Source organism: Tamandua tetradactyla, chromosome 17, assembly GCF_023851605.1.
Source record: "Tamandua tetradactyla isolate mTamTet1 chromosome 17, mTamTet1.pri, whole genome shotgun sequence".
Lineage (NCBI taxonomy): Eukaryota > Metazoa > Chordata > Mammalia > Pilosa > Myrmecophagidae > Tamandua > Tamandua tetradactyla.
This window is the reverse complement of record NC_135343.1, coordinates 4,715,744-4,741,043: the sequence shown is the minus strand read 5'-3', so window position 1 is coordinate 4,741,043 and position 25,300 is coordinate 4,715,744. Positions and strand designations below refer to the sequence as shown.

The following is a 25,300-nucleotide window of genomic DNA, read 5'->3' as shown; positions in this document are numbered from 1 at the left end:
GGAAGTTGAAATCATAATTAAAAGCCTCCCCCAAAAGAAATTTCCAAGTTCTGCTGGCTTACTGGAGAATTCTGCCAGTTGTTTAAAGGAGAATTAACACCAGTTCTTTACAAACTCTTTTAGAATATAAAAAGGAGAGAACATTTTCCAGTTCATTTTACGAGACCATTATTATCCTGATACCAAAACAAAGTGCAATAAGAAAACTACATACTAACATTGCACTTGAATACAGATAGAAAAATTCTTAGCAAATATTAGCAAATAGGATTTAACAATATATAAAAAGAAATATGCATCTTGATCAAGTTGGATTAATTCCAGGGATGCAAGGCTGATTTATATTTGAAAATTCAGTAAATGAAATCCTTGATATTAGCAGGTTAGAGGAGAAAAAGCATATGATCATATTTCAGAAAAAGCATTTGGTAAAGTTCAACACTCATTCAGGATAAGAACTCCTAGCATACTAGGAATAAGAAGGGAACTTCATCAAATTGATAAATCTACAACTAACATCATATTTAGTGGTGAAAAGACTAAATGCTTTCTCTTCAAGAATGGTAACAAGGCAAGGATGTTTGCTTTCACCACTTCAGTATAATATTGAAGTTCTAGCCAGGCAGTGAGTCAAATGAAAGAAATAAATGGCAGAAATATGAGAAATATAATTGCCTCTATTTACAGATGACAGATAAGCTATGTAGAAAAATCTACAGATAAAACTTCTTAGAACTAGGGGGTGAGTTTAGCAAGGTTGTAGGATACAAGACAAATGGGGAAAATGTATTTTATTGCATTTATATTAGTAATAAGTATGTGGCAACAAATATTTAAAAGACATTACCCTTTACAACCATTAAAATAAAAATTGTATAACCCTAACAATACATATACAGGACTTTTATACTGAAAACTCAATGATGATGAAAGAAAGTCTAAATAAGTGGAGAGAGATACTGTGTTCACAGATCAGAAGACAACTTAGTAAAGGTGTCAGTTCTCTCCAGGTTGATACATAGATTTAATGTCATTCTTATCAAAATGCCAGCAAGCTTTCTGTACATATTGACAAGATTTTTGTAAAAGTTTTAGGGGAAGGGAAAGGAACTAGAACAACAAAAACAAGTTTTGAAACAGAAGAACAAAATAAATACTACAATATAGCTGTAATAATCAGGACTGTGGTACTAGTGGAGGGATAGACACATAGATCATGGTACAGAATACAGAACCCAGAAATAGCCCCACATAAGTACAGCCAAATGATTTTCAACAAACGTTTAAAATCAATTCAGTAGAGGTAAGATAGTCTTTTCAACAAACAGTGCTGGAGTAATTGCTTATCTGTAGGCAAAAAAATAAATCTCAACCTAGATTTCATACCCTATACAAAAGATAACTCAAAATATGCCGTAGATATAAATGTGAAAGGTACAGCTGAAACTTTGAGAAGACAACATAGAATAAAATCTTTGGGACCTTGGTCTTGGTGAAGAGTTATCAGCATAAATGGAATTTCATTAAATTTAAAACTTTGGCTCAGTGAAAGACTGAATTTACAAGCTACAGTCTGGGAGGTAACATTTGTAAACCACGTTTCTGACAGATAAACTCATATTTATAATAGGAATCTCAAAACTCAAGAGAAAAAAATTAATAAGCCAGTTAGAAAATGGGCAAAATCATGAAGAGACTGAAGAGGGTATAGGAATTACAGATAAGCACATGAAAAAATATTTAACTTCTCTAGACATCAGAAATGCAAATTAAGACTAGGATGAGATTTTTGCTACACACCTATTAGAACTGTTAAAATTAAGAATAGTGACAATGTCAAATGCTGGTGTGGATTTGGAGAAATGTTCTCTCAGTGCTGGTTGTGATGAAAATGTCATCACCACTCTCAAAAACAATCTGGCAGTTTCTTTTAAAACGAAACGAAACATTTACCATATAACCCAGCAATTCTTTTCCTGGGCATTTTTATCTCAGAGAAATTAAAATGTATGTGTACTTAAAAACCTGTACATAGTTGTTCATAGCATCTATATTTATAATAACCTGAAACTAGAAACAGTGAAATTTCCTTCAATAGGTGAATGATCAAACAAGCTGAGGTCACTCCATACCTTGACTCTATATGGTAAATATATATATTTACTCATATCATGAGTAAATGCTACTCAGCAGTAAAAAGGAATGAACTACCAATATATGCAACAACTTGAATGGATTGCAAGGACATTATACTGAGCTGATACTTTTATTTATATAACATTCTCGAGATGACAAAACTATAAGATGGAAAAACAATTAGTGATTTCTAATTATGAAGAAGGGGAGAGTGTGAATGTAAAGTAGCAACCGAAAGACGAACTTTGTGGTGATTGAATAGTTCTGTATGCTAATTGTACTCGTGGTTACAGGAATCTACACGTGATAAAATGTGAAGAACTATACATGCATTGTACCAATTCAGATAGCTGGGGTAGGTATTTTACTATAATTATTTAATATGTAACCTTTGGGGGGAAATGGGTAAAGGACACCTCTTTATACTATGTTTGCAACTTCCTGTGAATCTTTTTTAAAAAATAAGTCTAAATTAAAATAAAGGCTAACTTTTTGGTTACTTATCCACCAGGAGTTTTACTTGAACTTTTAAATCTCTCTAACTATAACCCTAAAAATATAGACATTCTCTTTTCACAGTTGAAACTCAAGAAGTTCACCTTTTTTCTGAAGTCAGATGTATCTCTTAGGACCAAGAAAATGCAATAAATTGCCCAAGGTTCTTTAAACCTAAGTCTGCCTAAATCTAAAGCCCATACGCATTCTGTTACTCCATACTGTCTCTTCTGAAGTACTTGTGTCTTGGAGTTGAATAAAAGTAGAGTTTGATGTCAGATGAGGGGATTATTAATTTATTTATAACTTACATTTATTCATTTAACAGTAATTTGAGAATTATGAGCTAAGTACACAATAAACAATACAGAAATTAGAACTATGTTGACATAGAAGAGATATATATATAGTCCCTTCCTTTAAGTTGCTTAAAATTTAGTGAAAGGGACAGACAAGTAAATAAATGAGGACAATATGTCTGATAAAATGCTAAGTTAAGGGTATATAAGAGGCTTTATGGGAAGGAGCACAGAGAGAAGCGTTTAACCGCTCCTGCAGCACTGAAAAGTTAGCAAACTGTTTTACTTTGGGGTGGGGTAATGTGATATGGTAGAGGTGGTAAACCAAGGCAAAGAGATAGATAGATAAATTGAAGCTTATTTGTTGACCCTACATCTAGTAGTTTGTAAAACTATGAATGAAAGTAGCTTACATAATATAATATGGGTATGGGGAAATAAGAGCATTTCATAAAATTCTAAGATGAGAATGACAAGTATAGATAAACCATTCCACATAATTTCTGGTACAAGTTGTTAAGAGGCAAAGGCAAGAAGGAAATAACCAGTTAAATAATCTATGCTCTTTAGGGTAAGAACAAACTAGGTAACTAAAAGAAACATATTTTTCCTGAAATTGTGACTTGAACGTAGTTCCTGAAGATCCTAGTAAGAATTTTGTGACATATAGTGTATAACATTTCTAACAACTTCTTTAAAATAGGTTGAAAAATGAGTTTAGTGACATTGTTATAGTAAATATTGTGTATCCTGGTGATGGTGGAAAATTAGTTTGGACACGTCAGTGGGATTTGGGTCTCAAATGGCATTTAAAAATAATCTCACAAATAAAAGTTTCAGTGACAGATTTCAAACAGCTGAGAGTTTATCCTGGAGTTTATTCCTATGAATTCTATGGATAGGCCTTTTCAGTTTATAGTGTATTGGAGTGGCTAGAGGGAAGTACCTGAAATTGTTGAACTGTATTCCACTAGCCTTGATTCTTAAAGACAATTAGGTAACTATATAGCTTTTACAGTGTGACCATGTGAAAACCTTGTGGCTGATGCTCCCATTATCCAATGTATGGGTAGATGACTAAAAAAATAAACAATAGAGGATCTGGATAAGGGGTGAAAAAAAAATGGGGTAAATTGTAAAACTAGTGGTCAGTGAGAGGGAGGGGTATGGGATATGGGATGTATAGGTTTTTTTTCCTTTTATTTCTTTCTCTGGAGTAATGCAGATGTTGTAAAAGTCATCATAGTGAAAATACACAACTATGTGATATTGGAAAAAAAAATCCCAGAGTGACCAAGTTTCATAAGGTCATGGTAGTGACTTCAAATTTGCATTTCTGAATTTGCATTCATATTTGCATTTCTGGCAATGTGTAGAAGGGGGCCAGAAGAGAAGTAGGAAGTATGGCTTTAATTCTGGCCAGTTATAAAAGACTCAACTAATGAAATAATAGGAGCATTTATGGTTTTCCTTTAAAAATTTTTTTTTGAAATACTTATGAAATTAGGACAGTTATGAAAATGCAAACCCCATGCAGAGAACTTCAACCTACCTATATACCCCACCCCCAATACCTGGATCCACCAATTTTAATATTTTGCCATATTGTTTCTATCCATCTATCTAGTGGCTTTCTGTTCATCTGTCCGTTTTCTGAACACAAGTGTAGGTTATATGCGTCATGCTCCTTGAACACTTATACTGCCATGTATGTTTCCTAGAAACAAGGATTTTTACTTAATATAACCAACCTTAGGTACAGTTACTAGGTTTGAGAAATTTAAAGCTTAAAGTCTATATTTAGTTTTTTTATATGCCAATAATGTCTCTTTGAGCCTTTTCTCCACTCTTGATAGATCCCATCCAGGAGTGTGTACTGCATTTGGTTGTCATTGATTCTTTTGGCTCTTCTTTTTTTTCAATTGTGGGAACATTTATACAGCAAAAACTTTCCATGTCAACCACTCCAAGCCTACAATTCAATGGGATTAATCATATCCACAGTATTGCTATACCCTTACCATTTTCTATTACTAAAGTTTTCCCATTTCCCTAAACAGAAGTCCTACACCAGTACACATTAACTCCCCATACCCCCTGTCCCCCATCTTTGTTAGTCTATACTCTAATTTCTGTGTCTATGAGCTTGCATAGTCCCCAGTATTTTTCTTTATAGTTAACATTGGGCTTAAATTTAACATCCTGAATCTATGACAATCTCATTTTCTTTGATATCCCAAACTTAACTTCAATAGTATACACAAACTATGTCCCTATACCCCTCTGTCCCCCCACCTTTATGTAGTTTTTGTCGGAAATGGCAGGTTTATACATGATGAGTCCAAAACCATTCATTTATCATTTGCATTTTGTGCATTTGCCTTTTAGATCTTATAGAAAGTAAAAAGTGGAGCTACAAGTTAAAATACAGTAGAGCTGGTATTTATATTGACCTATGTCATTAACCTCACTGGAGATCTTTATTTTTTCATATGTCTTCAGTCTATTGTGTTGCCCTTTTCTTTTCAAACTACAGAACTCTCTTTAGCATCTCTTTTAGGGCTGGTCTAGGAGTGACAAACTTCCCTCAGCTTTTGTTTATCTAGAAATGTTTTCATCTCTTCCTCACTTTTGAAAGACACTTTTGCTGGATATGGAATTTTGGTAGTAGTTTTTTGCTTCAGTAGTATACACTTTAAATATGTCATCCCACTGCCTTCTTGCATCCATGATTTCTGATGAGAATTGGCATTTAATCTTATTAAGACTCCCTTGTATGGAACATATTGCTTCTCATGGTTTTCAGAATTTTCTTCTTATCTTTGGCATTCTACAGTTTGCTTATAATATGCTATGGTGTGGGTTTGTTTGGGTTTATACTGTTTAGAATTTGTTGAATATCTTTAATGTGTCTATTGATGATTTTTGTTAAATTTGGGAAGTTTTCAGCCATTATTTATTTGAATGCTTTCTGCCCCTTTCTTCTCCTTCTGGGACACCTACAATGCTTATATTGATAGGCTTGATGGTGCCCCACAGAATCCTCAGGCTCTGTTCACTTTTCCTCATTCCTCCTTTCTGCTCCTCTGATTGGATGATTTCAATTTTCTTGTCATCAAGTTCACTGATTCTTCTGTCAGCTCTGAATGTGCTGTTGACCCCCTCTCGGTAACTTCATTTCTGTTACTGTCTTCTTCAGCTCTGTTTGGTTCCTTTTCATAATTTCCATCTCTTGGTTGATGTTCTCTTTGTGTTCATCTCTTGTTTCCTGATTTCCTTTAGTCCTTTGTCCTTGTTTTCATTTAGCTCTTTGAGTATATTTAGGGCCATTTTTATGACATCTTTCTCTGGTATGTCCCAGGTCTAGTTCTCCTCCTTGAGGGTTTCTAATGCTTAATCTTATTCTTTGCATGGGCCGTCCCTTCTTGTTTGTTTGTATGTTCTCTGTATGTATCTTTTGTTGAAAGTAGTACATTTTAAATGATATTTTAATGTGTTATTACTGGAATTTAGATTTTAAGGCATCTGTTCCTTAAGCTTATATCTAGCTTGTATTATGACAGAGCTAACCGAACATACAAACAAAAAATATAACAAGAAAACAACTTCCCCAGTCTTTGCAGATTGACCCAAAAAAGTGCTCTTCTTCAGAGGTTATCCATATAACGAGTTTGGAGAAAAGCTCTAGGCTAATTGTGTGGGGCCTCCTGATCCTTATGCACCTTTGTCTTATCCTGGGAATGCTTGTGTGACCTTAAGAGTTTATCTGTTTATAATCCCAGATGACCTCTCTTCTCTAAGAAGCAGTTTCTTTATGGTCTTGGACACTACACCATATGTCCTGCAATCCCTTGCCCCGAGCAGGACCACTTGACTGCTCTCTGGCAGGGTTTGTGGGAGAGGTAGGTGAGCTGCCTTCTACATGCAGGGCAAATTCTGGATTGGTGAGTCCCTCAGGCCACCACCAGGCAGATTGGGCCAGACTTATATACTCCCAGTATGTGCACAAGGATCAGTATCCTCTCTCTGGAACTGGGACCAGGAATCTGCACTACAAGCCCTGGCCAGCTCTGTGCTGATTCAGTGAGGGATGCAAGCCAGCCAGGGTGCAACAAGGTCCTGCCACTCTCAAGGAGACTTTCTTGATTCAACACTTGCCCTGTTACTTCAATCCTGTTTTGGGGCGCTGTTAGATATTTCTGCAAGTTCTTGCTGGTTATTCAAAGCTTCTGTGGAGGGACAGAGCCCTGAAGCGTTTCATGCCACCATGTTGATCAGTGCTCTAGTTTTCCTTTTTTAAAAATTAATGGTTTTTTAAATTAAAAATTTTTCTTGTTCCTGGATTTGAAAAAATTCAAATAGTTTACCTCTAAATCTCACAAGTTAGTGTGCCTTAAAAATGCCAGAGTCAAGGTTGGATTACCTCAAAAGGCTTTTATCATGCTTCTTAGCATGTACTTATTGAATGTAGTAAGTGACAGCATATTTATTTAAAAATAATTCCTGACCTTTAGGATATTTCAAAATATAGTAAGTTCCAGATAAGTTTCATATTTTAAAAGAAAACTGTTGGTTTTGATGGATTGGAAGGAGATAGCTCTCTAATTATTTGAAGAAAACAATAGCAAGGCAAGAATAATGTTAGAACAAAGAGATCAGGGATGTAGCAATTTTCAATGTTTCTTAATGGCAGATTGTTTCTTCTCTGTTCTTGTATCTTCCATAGTGTACCAGTATGGTACTGAACGGAGTAGGTGCCCATAAATGTGTTTAAAGTGCAGTGAGAGACAAATACTTGGAAAAGGACCTTTGTTGCCACTACTATTATCTCATAGACATTTCTGTTGTGGTATTTAACATATTGTATTACAGTTCCTTGTTCATGTGTTTGTATTTCTGCAATAAAAAATAAGTTCTTGGGGTAGTTACCTAACTGGTCTTTGTATTCTTGGAATTTAATATAATTCCTCATAAATAATAGTTGTTCAGTGAAACTAATTGTTTTTTCTTTAAAGGCATTTGGATACCTTGGTGATGAAAAAGGTTCTTTCTGCTCTTTTCTTCATCCATTGATGGGTTGATAGTGGACTGGGAAAGAAAGCTGTGGTCCTCCACGTTAGTCAGCAAATACTTGATTGATTTGGTATTTAGCTTAGTCAAGTAAGTTATTGATGCATTCCAAAAAATTAATGTTTTTGGTAACTATAATTAGAAATTTAATTATAAAGAGCACTTTTATTTAATGTTTTTTTAATTAAAATTAAATATTTCAAGATTAGCTTTTTATTGCAGATAGAAAACATTTGGCCATTTAAAAAAATTTAACTAAAATCAGTAGCAGTTAAGATATTTTTAAATAAATTGTCTTGAAAAATGTACTTATGAAAAATTTTAAATTTTCACTTACCATATTTTTTCAAATAGGTAATATGCACATATGGTACAAAATTCAGAAAGTATAAAAAGGTATACAATTAAATCTGCTCAGGGAAGCAACCCTCTCTTCCTGATTCCGGTCATATAGTTGTCTTCTTCAGAGAGAAACTAAGGAAAAATGTTAACATGATTATTTTCTTTCTAATTATGACAGATTGAAGATCTCAAACAGACAAATCATGGCTTGGAAGAATATGTTAGGAAACTCTTGGATAGTAAGGAGGTGGTAAGAAGTCACATAGACAGTTTAACCAGTCACAATGAGCATCTTTGTAAAGAATTGATTAAAATTGACCAACTAGCAGAGCAACTAGAGAAAGAGAAAAATTTGGTGGTGGATACTGCTGACAAGGAACTTGAAGAAGCAAAGGTATTGGATTTACCACTGATCAGGATTTTTATTTTTACTTTTAAAGCCATGTAATTATTAAATGCAATGGAAAAGTAACATCATTTATATCGTTTGAAAGCCTTTTATATTTGGCATTATATTTGAGTGTTTATTCCAAGGGTTAAATTATATTGTATATCACATTTTATTACTCTAAAAAACTTTCATTCAAAAATTTCATAGTAGGTAGTCATTGCAATTTTGTTCAAAAAATTTCCTAAGTAATAGGTAATTGTTGCAAAACTACAAGTAACAGGTATGTTCTGTATATAGAACCTTTATTTCCCTTTCCAATATTCTCTTTGTGGAAATATCTACAAACAAATAAATGCATATATTCCCGTCCTTTTTCACATGTATAATTTATTTCACTCTTAAATTTTTTTTCCCAAAAGTTTTACATTTCTGTGTAGGCAAGTTTTTTCACTCTTGACTGATTTTGGAGTTTTAATTCCTGTGTTTAGGAAGGCCTTCTTACCTCAAGACAATAAAAATAATTTTGAAAGTTTTCTTTTACAATTTTTAATGGCTTTTTGCCTTTTTTTTCTAGTATGGAATTTCTTTTTGATCTAATATGATGTAGCATTGACAAGTTCATCTTTCATCCACTGATTTCAAGTTCTTTTTTTAGCAGATACTTAATTTCCCTTTATGCATGGATATGTTGCTGAACTCTTTTTTTTTTTTGCAGCTTCATTCAGTGTTTTAACATAATTACATTACAATTAGGTAGTATTGTGCTGTCCATTTTTGAGTTTTTGTATCTAGTCCTGTTGCACAGTCTGTATCCCTTCAGCTCCAATTACCCATTATCTTACCCTGTTTCTAACTCCTGCTGGTCTCTGTTACCAGTGACATATTCCAAGTTTATTCTTGAATGTTGGTTCATATCAATGGGACCATACAGTATTTGTCCTTTAGTTTTTGGCTAGACTCACTCAGCATAATGTTCTCTAGGTCCATCCATGTTATTACATGCTTCATAAGTTTATTCTGTCTTAAAGCTGCATAATATTCCATCGTATGTATATACCACAGTTTGTTTAGCCACTTGTCTGTTGATAGACATTTTGGCTGCTTCCAACTCTTTGCAATTGTAAATAACACTGCTATAAACATTGGTGTGCAAATGTCCGTTTATGTCTTTTCCCTTAAGTCCTTTGAGTAGATACCTAGCAATGGTATTGCTGGGTTGTATGGCAATTCTATATTCAGCTTTTTGAGGAGCCACCAAACTGCCTTCCACAGTGGTTGCACCATTTGACATTCCCACCAACAGTGGATAAGTGTGCCTCTTTCTCCGCATCCTCTCCAGCACTTGTCATTTTCTGTTTTGTTGATAATGGCCATTCTGGTGGGTGTGAGATGATATCTCATTGTGGTTTTGATTTGCATTTCTCTAATGGCCAGGGACATTGAGCATCTCTTCATGTACCTTTTGGCCATTTGTATTTCCTCTTCTGAGAGGTGTCTGTTCAAGTCTTTTTCCCATTTTGTAATTGGGTTGGCTGTCTTTTTGTTGTTGAGTTGAACAATCTCTTTATAAATTCTGGATACTAGACCTTTATCTGATATGTCGTTTCCAATTATTGTCTCCCATTGTGTAGGCTGTCTTTCTACTTTCTTGATGAAGTTCTTTGATGCACAAAAGTGTTTAATTTTGAGGAGCTCCCATTTATTTATTTCCTTCCTCAGTGCTCTTGCTTTAGGTTTAAGGTCCATAAAACCACCTCCAATTGTAAGTTTCATAAGATATCTCCCTACATTTTCCTCTAACTGTTTTATGGTCTTGGACCTAATGTTTAGATCTTTGATCCATTTTGAGTTAACTTTTGTATAGGGTGTGAGATACAGGTCCTCTTTCATTCTTTTGCATATGGATATCCAGTTCTCTAGGCACCGTTTATTGAAGAGACTGTTCTGTCCCAGATGAGTTGGCTTGACTGCCTTATCAAAGATCAAATGTCCATAGATGAGAGGGTCTATATCTGAGCACTCTATTCGATTCCATAGGTCGATATATCTATCTTTATGCCAATACCATGCTGTTTTGACCACTGTGGCTTCATAATATGAAGTCCGGCAGCGCGAGACCTCCAGCTTTGTTTTTTTTTCCTCAAGATGTTTTTAGCAATTCGGGGCACCCTGCCCTTCCAGATAAATTTGCTTATTGGTTTTTCTATTTCTGAAAAATAAGTTGTTGGGATTTTGATTGGTATTGCATTGAATCTGTAAATCAATTTAGGTAGGATTGACATCTTGACTATATTTAGTCTTCCAATCCATAAACACAGTATGCCCTTCCATCTATTTAGGTCTTCTGTGATTTCTTTTAACAGTTTTTTGTACTTTTCTTTGTATAGGTTTTTTGTCTCTTTAGTTAAATTTATTCCTAGGTATTTTATTCTTTTAGTTGCAATTGTAAATGGAATTCGTTTCTTGATTTCCCCCTCAGCTTGTTCATTGCTAGTGTATAGAAATGCTACAGATTTTTGAATATTGATCTTGTAACCTGCTACTTTGCTGTACTCATTTATTAGCTCTAGTAGTTTTGTTGTGGATTTTTCTGGGTTTTCGACGTATAGTATCATATCGTCTGCAAACAGTGATAGTTTTACTTCTTCCTTTCCAATTTTGATGCCTTGTATTTCTTTTTCTTGTCTAATTGCTCTGGCTAGAACCTCCAACACGATGTTGAATAATAGTGGTGATAATGGACATCCTTGTCTTGTTCCTGAACTGAGGGGGAAAGTTTTCAATTTTTCCCCATTGAGAATGATATTAGCTGTGGGTTTTTCATATATTCCCTCTATCATTTTAAGGAAGTTCCCTTGTATTCCTATCTTTTGGAGTGTTTTCAACAGGAAAGGATGTTGAATCTTGTCAAATGCCTTCTCTGCATCAATTGAGATGATCATGTGATTTTTCTGCTTTGATTTGTTGATAGGGTGTATTACATTAATTGATTTTCTTATGTTGAACCATCCTTGCATACCTGGGATGAATCCTACTTGGTCATGCTGTATAATTCTTTTAATGTGTTGTTGGATTCGATTTGCTAGAATTTTGTTGAGAATTTTTGCATCTATATTCATTAGAGAGATTGGTCTGTAGTTTTCTTTTTTTGTAATATCTTTGCCTGGTTTTGGTATGAGGGTGATGTTGGCTTCATAGAATGAATTAGGTAGCTTTCCCTCCACTTCGATGTTTTTGAAGAGTTTGAGGAGAGTTGGTACTAATTCTTTCTGGAATGTTTGGTAGAATTCACATGTGAAGCCGTCTGGTCCTGGACTTTTCTTTTTAGGGAGCTTTTGAATGTCTAATTCAATCTCTTTACTTGTGATTGGTTTGTTGAGGTCATCTATTTCTTCCTGAGTCAAAGTTGGTTGTTCATGCCTTTCCAGGAACCCGTCCATTTCATCTAAATTGTTGTATTTGTTAGTGTAAAGTTGTTCATAGTATCCTGTTATTACCTCCTTTATTTCTGTGAGGTCAGTAGTTATGTCTCCTCTTCCATTTCTGATCTTATTTATTTGCATCCTCTCTCTTCTTCTTTTTGTCAATCTTGCTAAGGGCCCATCAATCTTATTGATTTTCTGATAGAACCAACTTCTGGTCTTATTGATTTTCTCTATTGTTTTCATGTTTTCAATTTCATTTATTTCTGTTCTAATCTTTGTTATTTCTTTCCTTCTGCTTGCTTTGGGATTAGTTTGCTGTTCTTTCTCCAGTTCTTCCAAGTGGACAGTTAATTCCTGCATTTTTGCCTTTTCTTCTTTTCTGATATAGGCATTTATGACAATAAATTTCCCTCTTAGCACTGCCTTTGCTGCGTCCCATAAGTTTTGATATGTTGTGTTTTCGTTTTCATTCGCCTCAAGATATTTACTAATTTCTCTTGCAATTTCTTCCTTGACCCACTCGTTTAAGAGTGTGTTGTTGAGCCTCCACGTATTTGTGAATTTTCTGGCACTCTGCCTATTGTTGATTTCCAACTTCATTCCTTTATGATCCGAGAAAGTGTTGTGTATGATTTCAATGTTTTTAAATTTGTTAAGACTTGCTTTGAGACCCAGCATATGGTCTATCTTTGAGAATGATCCATGAGCACTTGAGAAAAAGGTGTATCCTGCTGTTGTGGGATGTAATGTCCTATAAATGTCTGTTAAGTCAAGCTCATTTATTGTAATATTCAAATTCTCTATTTCTTTATTGATCCTCTGTCTAGATGTTCTGTCCATTGAAGAGAGTGGTGAATTGAAGTCTCCAACTATTATGGTATATGTGTCTATTTCCCTTTTCAGTGTTTGCAGTGTATTCCTCACGTATTTTGGGGCATTCTAGTTCGGTGCGTAAATATTTATGATTGTTATGTCTTCTTGTTTAATTGTCCCTTTTATTAGTATATAGTGTCCTTCTTTGTCTCTTTTAACTGTTTTACATTTGAAGTCTAATTTGTTGGATATTAGTATAGCTACTCCTGCTCTTTTCTGGTTGTTATTTTCATGAAATATCTTTTCCCAACCTTTCCCTTTCAACCTATGTTTATCTTTGGGTCTAAGATGTGTTTCCTGTAGACAGCATATAGAAGGATCCTGTTTTTTAATCCATTCTGCCATTCTATGTCTTTTGATTGGGGAATTCAGTCCATTAACATTTAGTGTTATTACTGTTTGGATAATATTTTCCTCTACCATTTTGCCTTTTGTATTATATATATCCTATCTGATTTTCCTTCTTTCTACACTCTTCTCCATACCTCTCTCTTCTGTCTTTTTGGTTCTGACTCTAGTGCTCCCTTTAGTATTTCTTGCAGAGCTGGTCTCTTGGTCACAAATTCTCTCAGTGACTTTTTGTCTGAAAATGTTTTAATTTCTCCCTCACTTTTGAAGGACAATTTTGCTGGATATAGAAGTCTGGTTGGCAGTTTTTCTCTTTTAGTAATTTAAGTATATCATCCCACTGTCTTCTAGCTTCCATGGTTTCTGCTGAGAAATCTACGCATAGTCTTATTGGGTTTCCCTTGTATGTGATGGATTGTTTTTCTCTTGCTGCTTTCAAGATCCTCTCTTTCTCTTTGACCTCTGACATTCTAACTAGTAAGTGTCTTGGAGAACACCTATTTGGATCTATTCTCTTTGGGGTGCGCTGCACTTCTTGAATCTGTAATTTTAGGTCTTTCATAAGAGTTGGGAAATTTTCAGTGATAATTTCTTCCATTAGTTTTTCTCCTCCTTTTCCCTTCTCTTCTCCTTCTGGGACACCCACAACACGTATATCTGTGCGCTTCATATTATCATTCAGTTCCCTGATCCCCTGCTCAAATTTTTCCATTCTTTTCCCTATAGTTTCTGTTTCTTTTTGGAATTCAGATGTTCCATCCTTTAAATCACTAATTCTAGCTTCTGTCTCTTTAAAGCTACCATTTTAGGTATCCATATTTTTTTCCATCTTTTCTACTTTGTCCTTCACTCCCATAAGTTCAGTGATTTGTTTTTTCAGACTTTCTGTTTCTTCTTTTTGTTCAGCCCATGTCTTCTTCATGTCCTCCCTCAATTTATCAATTTGGTTTTTGAAGAGGTTTTCCATTTCTGTTCGTATATTCAGCATTAGTTGTCTCAGCTCCTGTATCTCAATTGAACTATTGGTTTGTTCCTTTGACTGGGCCATATCTTCAATTTTCTGAGCGTCATCCATTATTTTCTGCTGGCGTCTGGGCATTTAATCAGATTTCCCTGGGTGTGGGACCCAGCAGGTTGGAACATTTTTCTGTGAAATCCCTGGGCTCTGTTTTTCTTATCCTCCTCAGTAGGTGGCGCTCGTGGCGCTCGTCTGTCTAAGGGTCCCACCAGTAAAAGATGTTGTGGCTCCTTTAACTTTGGAAAACTCTCGCTGTGGGGGAGGGTCGCCAGCCGAAGCGGCTTGGGGGAGTTCCGTTTCAAATCTCCCAGCCTGCCCGGAAATCCGCGCATTGGTGGGGGCTGCTGGCCTCCACGGCTTGGGGGAGTTTTATTTTGTTTTATTGATTCTTTGCTTCCTTCTGTACTGTTACAACATTGTTTAAATTACTGTACCGTTATGATATTTTGATACATGTTTTATTTCTTGATTGAATTGTGCTCTGCCTTGAAATTTAGAAACTAGCAATTTAAACGCAATTATACAATGAAAGCAGTTTCTTTTCTCTTTGCTTACTAGTGGCTTATAAGTAAAATGCCAAAAATGTTTGAAGGCCAAAAAGCAACCTGTTGAGTATTTAAATGATAATGTGTGAATGTGTTCATTGATCTTGATTTTATTAATCACAGATTGGTATATTGTATTTGTAATAAGGTAGTTTCCCAAAGCTAATTATTGCTATGTATTCTTAAACATTCTTTTAATGTATATAAGTAAATAAGTGATCTGGTTGAGAATATGTGTTAGGGCGTTATTTGTTACAGTAATTTGAATATATGAGTGCAGTTGTATATATACATACCTAGGATAGTGTGTGTGTGTGTGTGTGTGTGTGTGTGTATAGTAAACCTCACTGCTTTAGACTGCTTAAAGAATTACTAAATTAAAAATAATAACATAGTCTTCTCCAACAAGGTTGCCTAGAGGAGATCCTTAGCAGCACTACTTCAGAGACTAGATAAGAATGGTTTGGTTTTTTTGTTTTAAACTTTTCATTTTGAAATAATTTCAACCTTACAAAGTAGTAGCAAAAGTAATACAAAACCCACACAGAGAACTGAAACAAACCTCCTACTTAAATATCCATATCTACTAACTTCTAACATTGTGCCACATTTGCTATATCATTCTTTCCATCCATCCATCCATCCATATGTCTATTTAGCTGTCTATAGTCTAACATTCCTTGAGCACTTAATATCTCCATGTATATTTTCTAAGAACAAAGATATTCACTTATGTAACCACCTTAAGTTGAGTTTCAAGAAATTTAACATTGATGTAAAGCTTATAGTCTATAGCCCAATTCCTTTTATATGCCCCAATAATGTCCTTTTGGACATTTTCTCTATTATTAGGTCCCATTCAGGATCATGTATTAGATTTAATTATCCTTGTCTCATTAGTCTCTTTTTCTCGCATTTAAATTGTGGGACCATATACAACATAAATGTGCCCATTCATTGTAATTAATCACATTCACGATGTTGTGCTGCCCTCACCATCATCCGTTACCAGAACTCTCCCATCACCCCAAATAGAAACCCAGCATCCATTAATGCAGTAACTGCTCAATATCTTCCTAATCCAAACCTGTACGCTACTTTCTGTTTCTATGAACTTGGATAAGAATGACTTTTATTCTTAATGTTTTTTTTTGGTGGGAGAAGTGCATGGGCAGGGAATTGAACCTGGGTCTCCTGCATAGAATCACTTGTTTTTAACCTGTGGATTATTTATCTTGTAATGGTTGTTACTCAAGTATTTGGAGTTCATTTTAAACTTACTTGTATAGTCTAAAATTTTTCAATACAGTTTTTTGTTTATTTCATGAATTTCTTTAAGAATATTTATCCTTTCCCAGTATAATTGAGTTCAGTATTTTAGTAAATTGAGTTCACTATCTATTTTAGTTATAAAAGTCATCAAATTAAAGTGCTTGTAATTAATGCTTTATTATGTCTTTTTTCTTCTTCAAAGAGAAAATTAACTGTGCTCCTTGATATTCAGGATGTGGTCAGGTGGAGGGACAAAAAATGTACAAGACTGAAGGGAGCCTCATTGGCCAAATTCCAGTGAAGAAAGTGCCCCATTTAGACGTCACTAATTTTAGAAGGGGTATGTTTTAGTTTGCTCATGCTGTCAGAATGCAGTACCAGAAACGGGTTGGCCATTGTAAAGGAAATTTATTAAGTTACGTGTTTACCATTCTAAGGCCATAAAAATGTCCAAACTGAGGTATCTAGAACAAGATACCTTGTCTCAAAGGCCGATGATGTCTGAAACACCTCTATTACCTGGGAAGGCAAACAACTGGCATCTGCTGGTCCTTTGGCTTCTGATTTCAAACAGCTTCCCTGGGGAGTTTCTTTATGTGTCTCCAAAGATCTCTGTCTGTGTCAGCTCTGAAACTTTTTCCAAAATGGTTCTCTCTTAAAGGATGAAAACGCATCTTGACTAGGCAGATACATCTCCATGAAAACCACCTAATAAAAAAGATCCCACCCTACAATATCAAATCAGGATTAAAGAACATGGCTTTCCTGGGGCACACAACAGTTTCAGACTGGCACATTCCACCCTTGGAACCCCCAGAAAACATGTTCTTTCTGTACACAAAATATGTTCATTCCATCAAAATATCACGAAAGCCTTAAACCATTTCGTTAACAATGCATATACTATATCAAGTCAGAAATAGGGTAAAATCTCATCAAAGTCAGTCACAGGTATAGTCTATCCTAAGGCAAAAATTATCTGGCTGTTGACCTGTGAAATTCAGAACAAGTTATCTGCTGCCAGTATACAAGGGAAGGACGGTTATGGGTTACATATTCCCATTTCCGTGGGATGATATTGGAAGGAAAATGGATCAAAGGTCCTAAACAGTTCCTAAAACCAACAGGACAAATTCTATTAGATTTCAAAGTCTGAATCATTTGTCCTTGTTTCTTGATAGAGCTGCAGTCCCATCCTTTCCAAGGGCTTATGCAGCAGGCTTGTTCTTTCCAGATACTGGGGCGAGGGTTGCAGTCTTGGGGAACTTTGGGGAGACCTTTTTCTTGGCTTCACCCTCTCCATCAGGGCAGCATCTGGGCTTTCTGTCATCTCAGGGGCACATGCTTAACCCCCTCTGAATGATGGGGTGGCAGCAAGGCTCATCCCAGTTCCCAAGGAATGTGCGCCCCCCCCCCCCCCCCCCCCGAGCTCTGGGAGGCATTAAGAACTCTTCCTGAACATTGAGGTTGAAGGCAAGACCCGCTCTCTGGCTTTGAGGTAAACTTACCCTCTTCAAGTGCATGGGTGGATATGCTCTTCTGGCTTGAGTTTCTTGGTTTCAGACCTTAGCTTCCATGGTTCTGCCTTTGAAATGATTTTTTCCTTCAGTTTGCCCCTTTCTGTCCCTTTTAGTCCACACTGGCAGTGGTTCTGTTTATACAGATCCCACAACACTCTTGTTGGTCTTCTATGCAGTATATAGAGATCATACCCATCAAATAATAGCACTTTCCACAAATCCTTTCTGGATAACTCCATCTCCAATCCTGGCTTGTCCTGTAATAGCTGACTATTTCCATGTTTGGTTAAATCCTCACATGGGTTCTGTTCTTTGAGGAAGAACAGGAAGCCCAGGATTTTAGACCATTGATTTCTGTTTTCTTTGTACCCAAGAGTACAGTTCTCAGCTTATCTCTCTTTCCTGTCATTTTTTACTATAAGTTTCAAAGAGAAACCAGGCTACATTTTCCACATTTAGTTTTGAAATCTCTTCTGCTAAATATCCAAGTTCTCATCACTCAAATTCTGCCTTCTATCCAATGCTAACACTTAATTTTGTCAAATGCTCTGCTGCTACTTTAAAATCAGGATTGCCTTTCTTCCAATTTGCAATAATACATGCATCATTTCTGTCTGAGACCTCATTGGAAGCACGTTTAGTGTCCATGTTTCTACCAACAGTCTCTTCAAAGCATTCTAGGCCTTTTCCTTCAAGCATATCACAATTCCTCCAGAATATTCCCCTTACCCATTAAAAAAGGCATTCCAACATGTTTGGTATTTGAAGTCCGCAGCATGCTACTTCTGTGGTGCCACAACCTTTTTTAGTTTGCTAATGCTGTCAGAATGCCGTATACCAGAAATGGGCTGGCTTTTAAAAGGGAGATTTATTAAGTTACATGTTTATAATTCTAAGGCTATAAAAATGACCAAACTAAGGCATCCAGAGAAAGATACCTTAACTCAAGAAAGGCCAATAGACCTTTCTCTCTAAGCCAACTTGGCAGGTGAACTCACTGCCTTAACCCCTATGTGGGACATAATTCCCAAGGGGTGTAGATATCCCTGACAACGTGGGACCTAACTCCCAGGGATATGCTGGGACCCAGCATCATGCTAATGAGAAAGCTTTCTTGACCAAAAGGGGAAGAGAGAAATGAGACAAAATAAAGTCTTGGTGGCTGAGAGATTTCAAACAAAGGTAAGAGGTTATCCTGGAAGTTATTCTAATGCATTATATAGATATCCCTTTTTAGTTTATTGTGTATTGGAGTGGCTAGAGGGAAGTACCTGAAAATGTTGAACTGTGTTCCAGTAGCCTTGATTCTTGAAGGCCACTGTGTAACTATATAGCTTTTATATTGTGACTCTGTGATTATGAAAACCTGTGTCTGAACCTCCTTTTATCTAGGGTACTGACAAATGAGTAAAAAAACAAAAAATAAAAAACAAAAAACTAAGGATAATAACAAATAAATAATAGGGGGCAGATAAAGGGTGAAAATGCGTAGATTGAAACACTGGTGGTCAATGAGAGGGAGGGGTAAGGGGTTTGGGATGTATGAGATCTTTTTTCTTTTTATTTCATTTTCTGGAGTAATGGAAATGTTTTAAAAAATGATCATGGTGATGAATATACAACTCTCTGATGATATTGTGAGCAATGGCACACAATGATATTGTGAGCAATGATTGTATAATATGGTTGGACTGTATGTATATGGAGATTTCTCAATAAAAATATTTAAAAAATAAAGGTCAGTGGTGTCCAAAATACCTCTGTTGGCTGGAAAGGCTCTCGGCTGGTATCTGCTGATCCTTTGGCTCCTGGTTTCAAGCAGCTTCCCTGGGGGTCTGCATCTCCAGAGGTCTCTGTCTGTGTCAGCTCCAATGCCTTCTCCAAAATGGTTGCCTTTTAAGGACTCCAGTAAGTGGATGAAGACCCATCTTGAATGGGCAGAAATTCATCTCCATGGAAACCACCTAATCAAAGGGTCCTACGCACAATTAGGTGGGTCACAGCTCCATGGAAACAACTTAATAAAAAAGATCTCACCCTACAACATCAAATCAGGATTAAAGAACAGGGCTTTTCTGGAGAACACAACAGTTTCAAACCAGTGAAGGGTTGTTAGGGTCTGCGTTCTAGAAAGAGTTTACTTAGAGGTGACCTCTCCTATCAAAAGGGAGAATTTTAGGAATGAAAAATATCTAAAATATAAGAGCTAGTATTTACTTAGAACTTCAGGTACTATTTTGCAGATGGAAATTCTGTCTGGCTCAGAAAAGTGTCTTTCTAGGAATAGATATGTATACATAATGTGGATTGTCAGGAGGTTAATCCGAGAGTTGAAAAGCTGTTCAATGAAGAAATGAGTGGCTGTCTTAAAAGAGAGACAGCACTGATGATGAAGGAAAAACATGGGTTGCTTAATAAGCAGAGGACAAATGGAGATAAGTCCTTTATTCCTAGGTTAGTAGAATGCTTTGAAACTAGGAAATAATTGAGCTCAGTAAGTAGATGTCCCAGGGTAGAATGGCTTTGGGAGGATGTGTGAACAATATTGGATATATGAGCTGTAATGCATTTTGTTGTCATCTCTAAGCATTGGGTGTGCAGTTTGGATTTATAATTGCTTAAGGAGAGTGAAACAACAATTTCTAATTTGAGAGCTGATAAAGAATGTTCAGATATTTATACTGTTCTAGATTATATTCTAGATATGCGGACCAAGAGTCTGAGGCTAAAGCTACTGTTTGTTTTTTGTAATTGAAATAGATGATGCTACATTATTAAATTTGTTTAATAGGAAGAGCATTTCAGTTATATTTCTAAAGGTCAAGAGAGTAATTTCCATCATTTATTCCACTAAAATGTTTTGAGTACCTACTATTGTATTATCTCTTGCTGCATAGCAGGTTACCCTTAAGCTTTAGTGTCGTAAAACAACAAACATTTATATTTCAGTTTCTTTGGGGTAGGAGTTAAAGTGAGGCTTGACTGGATGGTTCTAGATCAGGGTTTCTCAGAAGGTTGTAATCCAGATAATGGCCAGGCTGCAGTCATGACTTGCCTAGGACTGGATGTTCGGCTTCTGAGATGGCTCATGCAGATGGCTGTTGGTTGCTGGCAGGAGGCGTCGGCTCCTGGCCAGGTGGGCCTTTCCATAGGCTTTCTTGATGTGTTCTTCATGACAGCCTGCGTACCCTTGAGTGAGTGAGCCAAGAGAGACAGCCTAAAGGAATCTGCAGTGCCTAGAAGTTATACACCAGTACTACTGTCCTATTCTGTTCATTAGAAGGGGGTCACTACATATAGCCCACACTCTAAAGGAGAGAAATATCAGAGAATTTGTGGGCATATCTTAAAACTATCACAGCTACATGCCTCATTTGGCCGTCTTGTCTTGAGTTTACCATTCATGCCTTAATACAGTATTTCTCAGATAAATGAATGTAACTGTTTGAAATATGAAAAGCACAATTGCAACTTAACCATTAATAGTTTCTTCATGTACTTTATATTTTTTATTGACATATTTGACTGGATCTCTATTAGCCCATATCATTGTTACTTTTCTATGTGATTTATTCATTCAAAAAAGTATTTCAGAGCTTACTGTATACACAGCATGTGTAAAGCCTTCTAAGTTTGTAACCTACACAGCCACACATACTCAGTCCCTATTCTTCTCCTCTGCTTTATTTTCCTCTATAGCACTTGCCTACTGCTTTCTGCCTCCCTCTGTCTGCTCCAGCTACCTCGACCTCTTTATTGTTTCTTGCAACGCACCAGACATTCTTTTGCTTTAGGAACTTTGCTTTAGTTATACCTTCTGTTGCAATGTGCTTCTCCCAGATTTTCAGATGGTTTTCTCCCTGATTTTCATACTTAGAGACTCCCTTCTCTAAGTCTTTGTTCAGATGTCATCTGTCAGCGAGGCCTTCACCAGTCATCCTACTTAAAATTCCAGTGTCCCTCCACAACACTCCCAATACCCTTAACTGTGCTCTTATTTTTCTAATGTGTTATATACTTATTTGTTTATTAGGTTATTTCTTTATTGTCCCTCTATCCCAACTGGAATATAAATTTCTCAAGGGCAGGAATCTTTGTTTTGTTCACTTGTTTATCTCAAGTACCTAGAACAGATATGAGTGCTCATTAAATATTTTTTGAATGACACAGTCACTTTTTGAATGACACAAAAGATATATTTGCCTAATATCTTTTGTTTCCCTTTCTTTGACTAGAATGAAAGCTCCATGAGGACTGAGGATTTTTGTCTGATTTATTCACTGCTGTACTGTAGAGGCACTCATTAAGTAATTATCAAATAAATGAAAACTCTGGGTTAGCAACATTACATTAGTTCGGTTGTTTTTGTTTTTCAGAGTGTTGTCAGCATTACTGTTTTATCATTACAAAAGCAATATATGAGAGGTGTGAGGGTAGTTCAATGGTAGAATTCTTGCCTGCCATGTGGGAGACCTAGGCTTGATTTCTAGCCCATGCACTTCCCAAATCAAACAAACAAAAGAAACCAACAAAAACAAACAAAAAATTCAACAACTGGTGCTGCAATAACGGGATACTCACTTGGAAAAAGAATAAACAAATAAAAAGCAATATATGTTCTTGTAAAAATTTCAGTCCATATAGAAGAGTATAATGAAGAAAATAACATCTACTATAATCATACCTTGCTCTACCGGGCTGCAATCTATCTATTCCTGTAAGATTTCATTAATTATTTTCATTTGCATGTAGGATGTGCATAAAATTATTTTTTATGCAAATTAGGTCATTTATTAGATGATCTGTTTGCTAATATTAGTTTTTTCACTTAATTTAGTATGGACATCTTTACAAATCATTCAAATAGAATAATTTCTTTTTACTGGCTACATAGTGTGACTTGAAACATTGAAAAGTGTCTATCAAATGCATTACATAACCTTATAACTGTACATCAGTTATGTTTCAAGTAATAACCTCAATAGTTTATAGACTTACATATGACTTACAGAGAGATCGCAGGGGAGGACACTGGGGTGACAAACAAATGAAGAGCAATAATTCTAGGATACTCAAATTCAACATATGGCAGACAAAATTAGAATAATGAGGAGGCTTAGGAGTTGAAAAATATACCAATTAAATGAAAATGCTAACTATTTTCCAGGCACCTCGAACTTTGTATAAAAACTTAACTGCTGTGCTCTAGGAACTTATATTCTAGTCATGGGTAAATATATGACATTTAGGTAGATACACCAAAATGCTGGCTGCATTAAATATCGTAGAACTGATGCAAAAAACATTTTGTTGATTGGATTGAACTGAACTATTAAGAGTTCAGAGTATTACTCAGTCATTTTTGACGGTGGTGATTGGGGAAGGCTTCTTTCATTCCAGTCATTATTTTATCTCTTCTCTATTATCTTCAGAATTATAATTACTATTAATATCTTGTCCTAGTTCATATAGGATAATACAGTAAATAGAATCAATTAATATTTTATCCCAAACTTTAGATCACTTAACTGCAGTATTTCACCCTAAGTTCCTTTTACAAAGGAAAGGTTTATATGAAGGAATAGTTTGTCTTTTTCCTTTTCTTTCTTAACTAGTTCACTGTCCTCATATTTTTATTTTTAAATGGGTTTTTTTTGATGCTCTTTTTCCAATTAAAGCAGTTACATTTATTTATTTATTTATTTATTTTTACCAACGAAATGTTCCAAGTTTATTTACTAATGTCAGTTCATATCAGTGAGACCATACAGTATGTTTCTGTTTTGTTTTGTTTCTGGCTAATCTCAATCAGCATAATGTCCTTAAGGTCCATCCATGTTGTTATTACATACTTCCTAACTTTATTCTGTCTTACAGCTGCATAATATTCCATCGTATGTATATGCCACAGTTTGTTTAGCCACCCATCTGTTGATGGACATTTTGGCTGTTTCCATCTCTTGGTAATTGTAAATAATGCTGCTGTAAACATTGGTGTGCAAATGTCCGTTTGTGTTTTTCCCTCATGTCCGTTGAGTAGAGACACTATATAGATGGGTCCTGTTTTTTAATCCATTCTGCCAGTCTATCTCTTTTGATTGGGAAGTGTAATCCATTAACAATTAGTGTTATTATTGCACCGGTAGTAGTTTCTTCTACCATTTTGCCTTTTAGATTTTATATGTCACAACTAATTTTCCTTCTTTTTTTTTTTTTTTTTAATTTTTTTATTAATCAAAAAAAAGAAAAGAAATTAACACAACATTTAGAAATCATTCCATTCTACACATGCACTCAGTAATTCTTAGTATCATCACAGATGTATGATCATCATTTCTTAGTACATTTGCATCAATTTAGGAAAAGAACTAGCAAAACAGCAGAAAAAGATATAGAATGTTAATATAGAGAAGAGAATTAAAATAATAATACTAATAAAAATATATATATAAAAAAGAAAAAGAAAAAACAAAAACAAAAGATACAAACACAGAAACAAACAAACAAAAAACCATATTTCAGGTGCAGCTTCATTCAGTGTTCCAACCTAGTTACATTACACTTAGGTATTATTGTGCTGTCCATTTTTGAGTTTTGTATCTAGTCCTGTTGCACAGTCTGTATCCCTTCAGCTCCAATTACCCATTATCTTACCCTGTTTCTAACTCCTGCTGGTCTCTGTTACCAATGATATATTCCAAGCTGATTCTCGAATGTCGGTTCACATCAGTGGGACCATACGTATTTGTCCTTTAGTTTTGGGCTAGACTCACTCAGCATAATGTTCTCTAGGTCCATCCATGTTATTACATGCTTCATAAGTTTAGTCTGTCTTAAAGCTGCATAATATTCCATCGTAGGTATACGCCACAGTTTGTTTAGCCACTCTTCTGTTGATGGACATTTTGGCTGTTTCCATCTCTTTGCAATTGTAGATAATGCTGCTATAAACACTGGTGTGCAAATGTCCGTCTGTGTCTTTGCCCTTAAGTCCTTCGAGTAGACACCTAGCAGTGGTATTGCTGGGTCATAATCCATTCTGCCATTCTATGTCTTTTGATTGGGAAATTCAGTCCATTAACTTTTAGTGTTATTACTGTTTGGATAATATTTTCCTCTACCATTTTGGCTTTTGTATTATATATATCATATCTGATTTTCCTTCTTTCTACACTTTACTCCATACCTCTCTCTTCTGTCTTTTCGTATCTGACTCTAGTGCTCCCTTTAGTATTTCTTGCAGAGCTGGTCTCTTGGTCACAAATTCTCTCAGTGACTTTTTGTCTATAAATGTTTTAATTTCTCCTTCATTTTTGAAGGACAATTTTGCTGGATATAGGAGTCTTGGTTGGCAGTTTTTCTCTTTTAGTAATTTAAATATATCATCCCACTGTCTTCTAGCTTCCATGGTTTCTGCTGAGAAATCTACACATAGTCTTATTGGGTTTCCCTTGTATGTGATGGATTGTTTTTCTCTTGCTGCTTTCAAGATCCTCTCTTTCTCTTTGACCTCTGACATTCTAACTAGTAAATGTCTTGGAGAACGCCTATTTGGGTCTATTTTCT

General features: G+C 35.6%; 1 protein-coding gene across 7 annotated transcripts in view; it reads left to right on the top strand.

Moving 5' to 3' along the window:
• Positions 1 to 25,300, top strand: part of TSGA10 (testis specific 10) — a 179,840-nt gene that overhangs the window by 12,961 nt on the left and 141,579 nt on the right. For 5 of the 7 annotated variants that reach the window (XM_077133845.1, XM_077133841.1, XM_077133842.1 and 2 more), the window contains exon 3: positions 8,521 to 8,736. The exons of 1 other annotated variant lie outside the window; for it this stretch is intronic. In XM_077133845.1, the coding sequence (XP_076989960.1) occupies positions 8,521 to 8,736 (216 nt within the window). Of the gene's footprint in view, positions 1 to 8,520; positions 8,737 to 16,446; positions 16,555 to 25,300 lie in introns of those variants that run through there. One more of the 7 variants, XM_077133846.1, reaches the window with a different exon arrangement.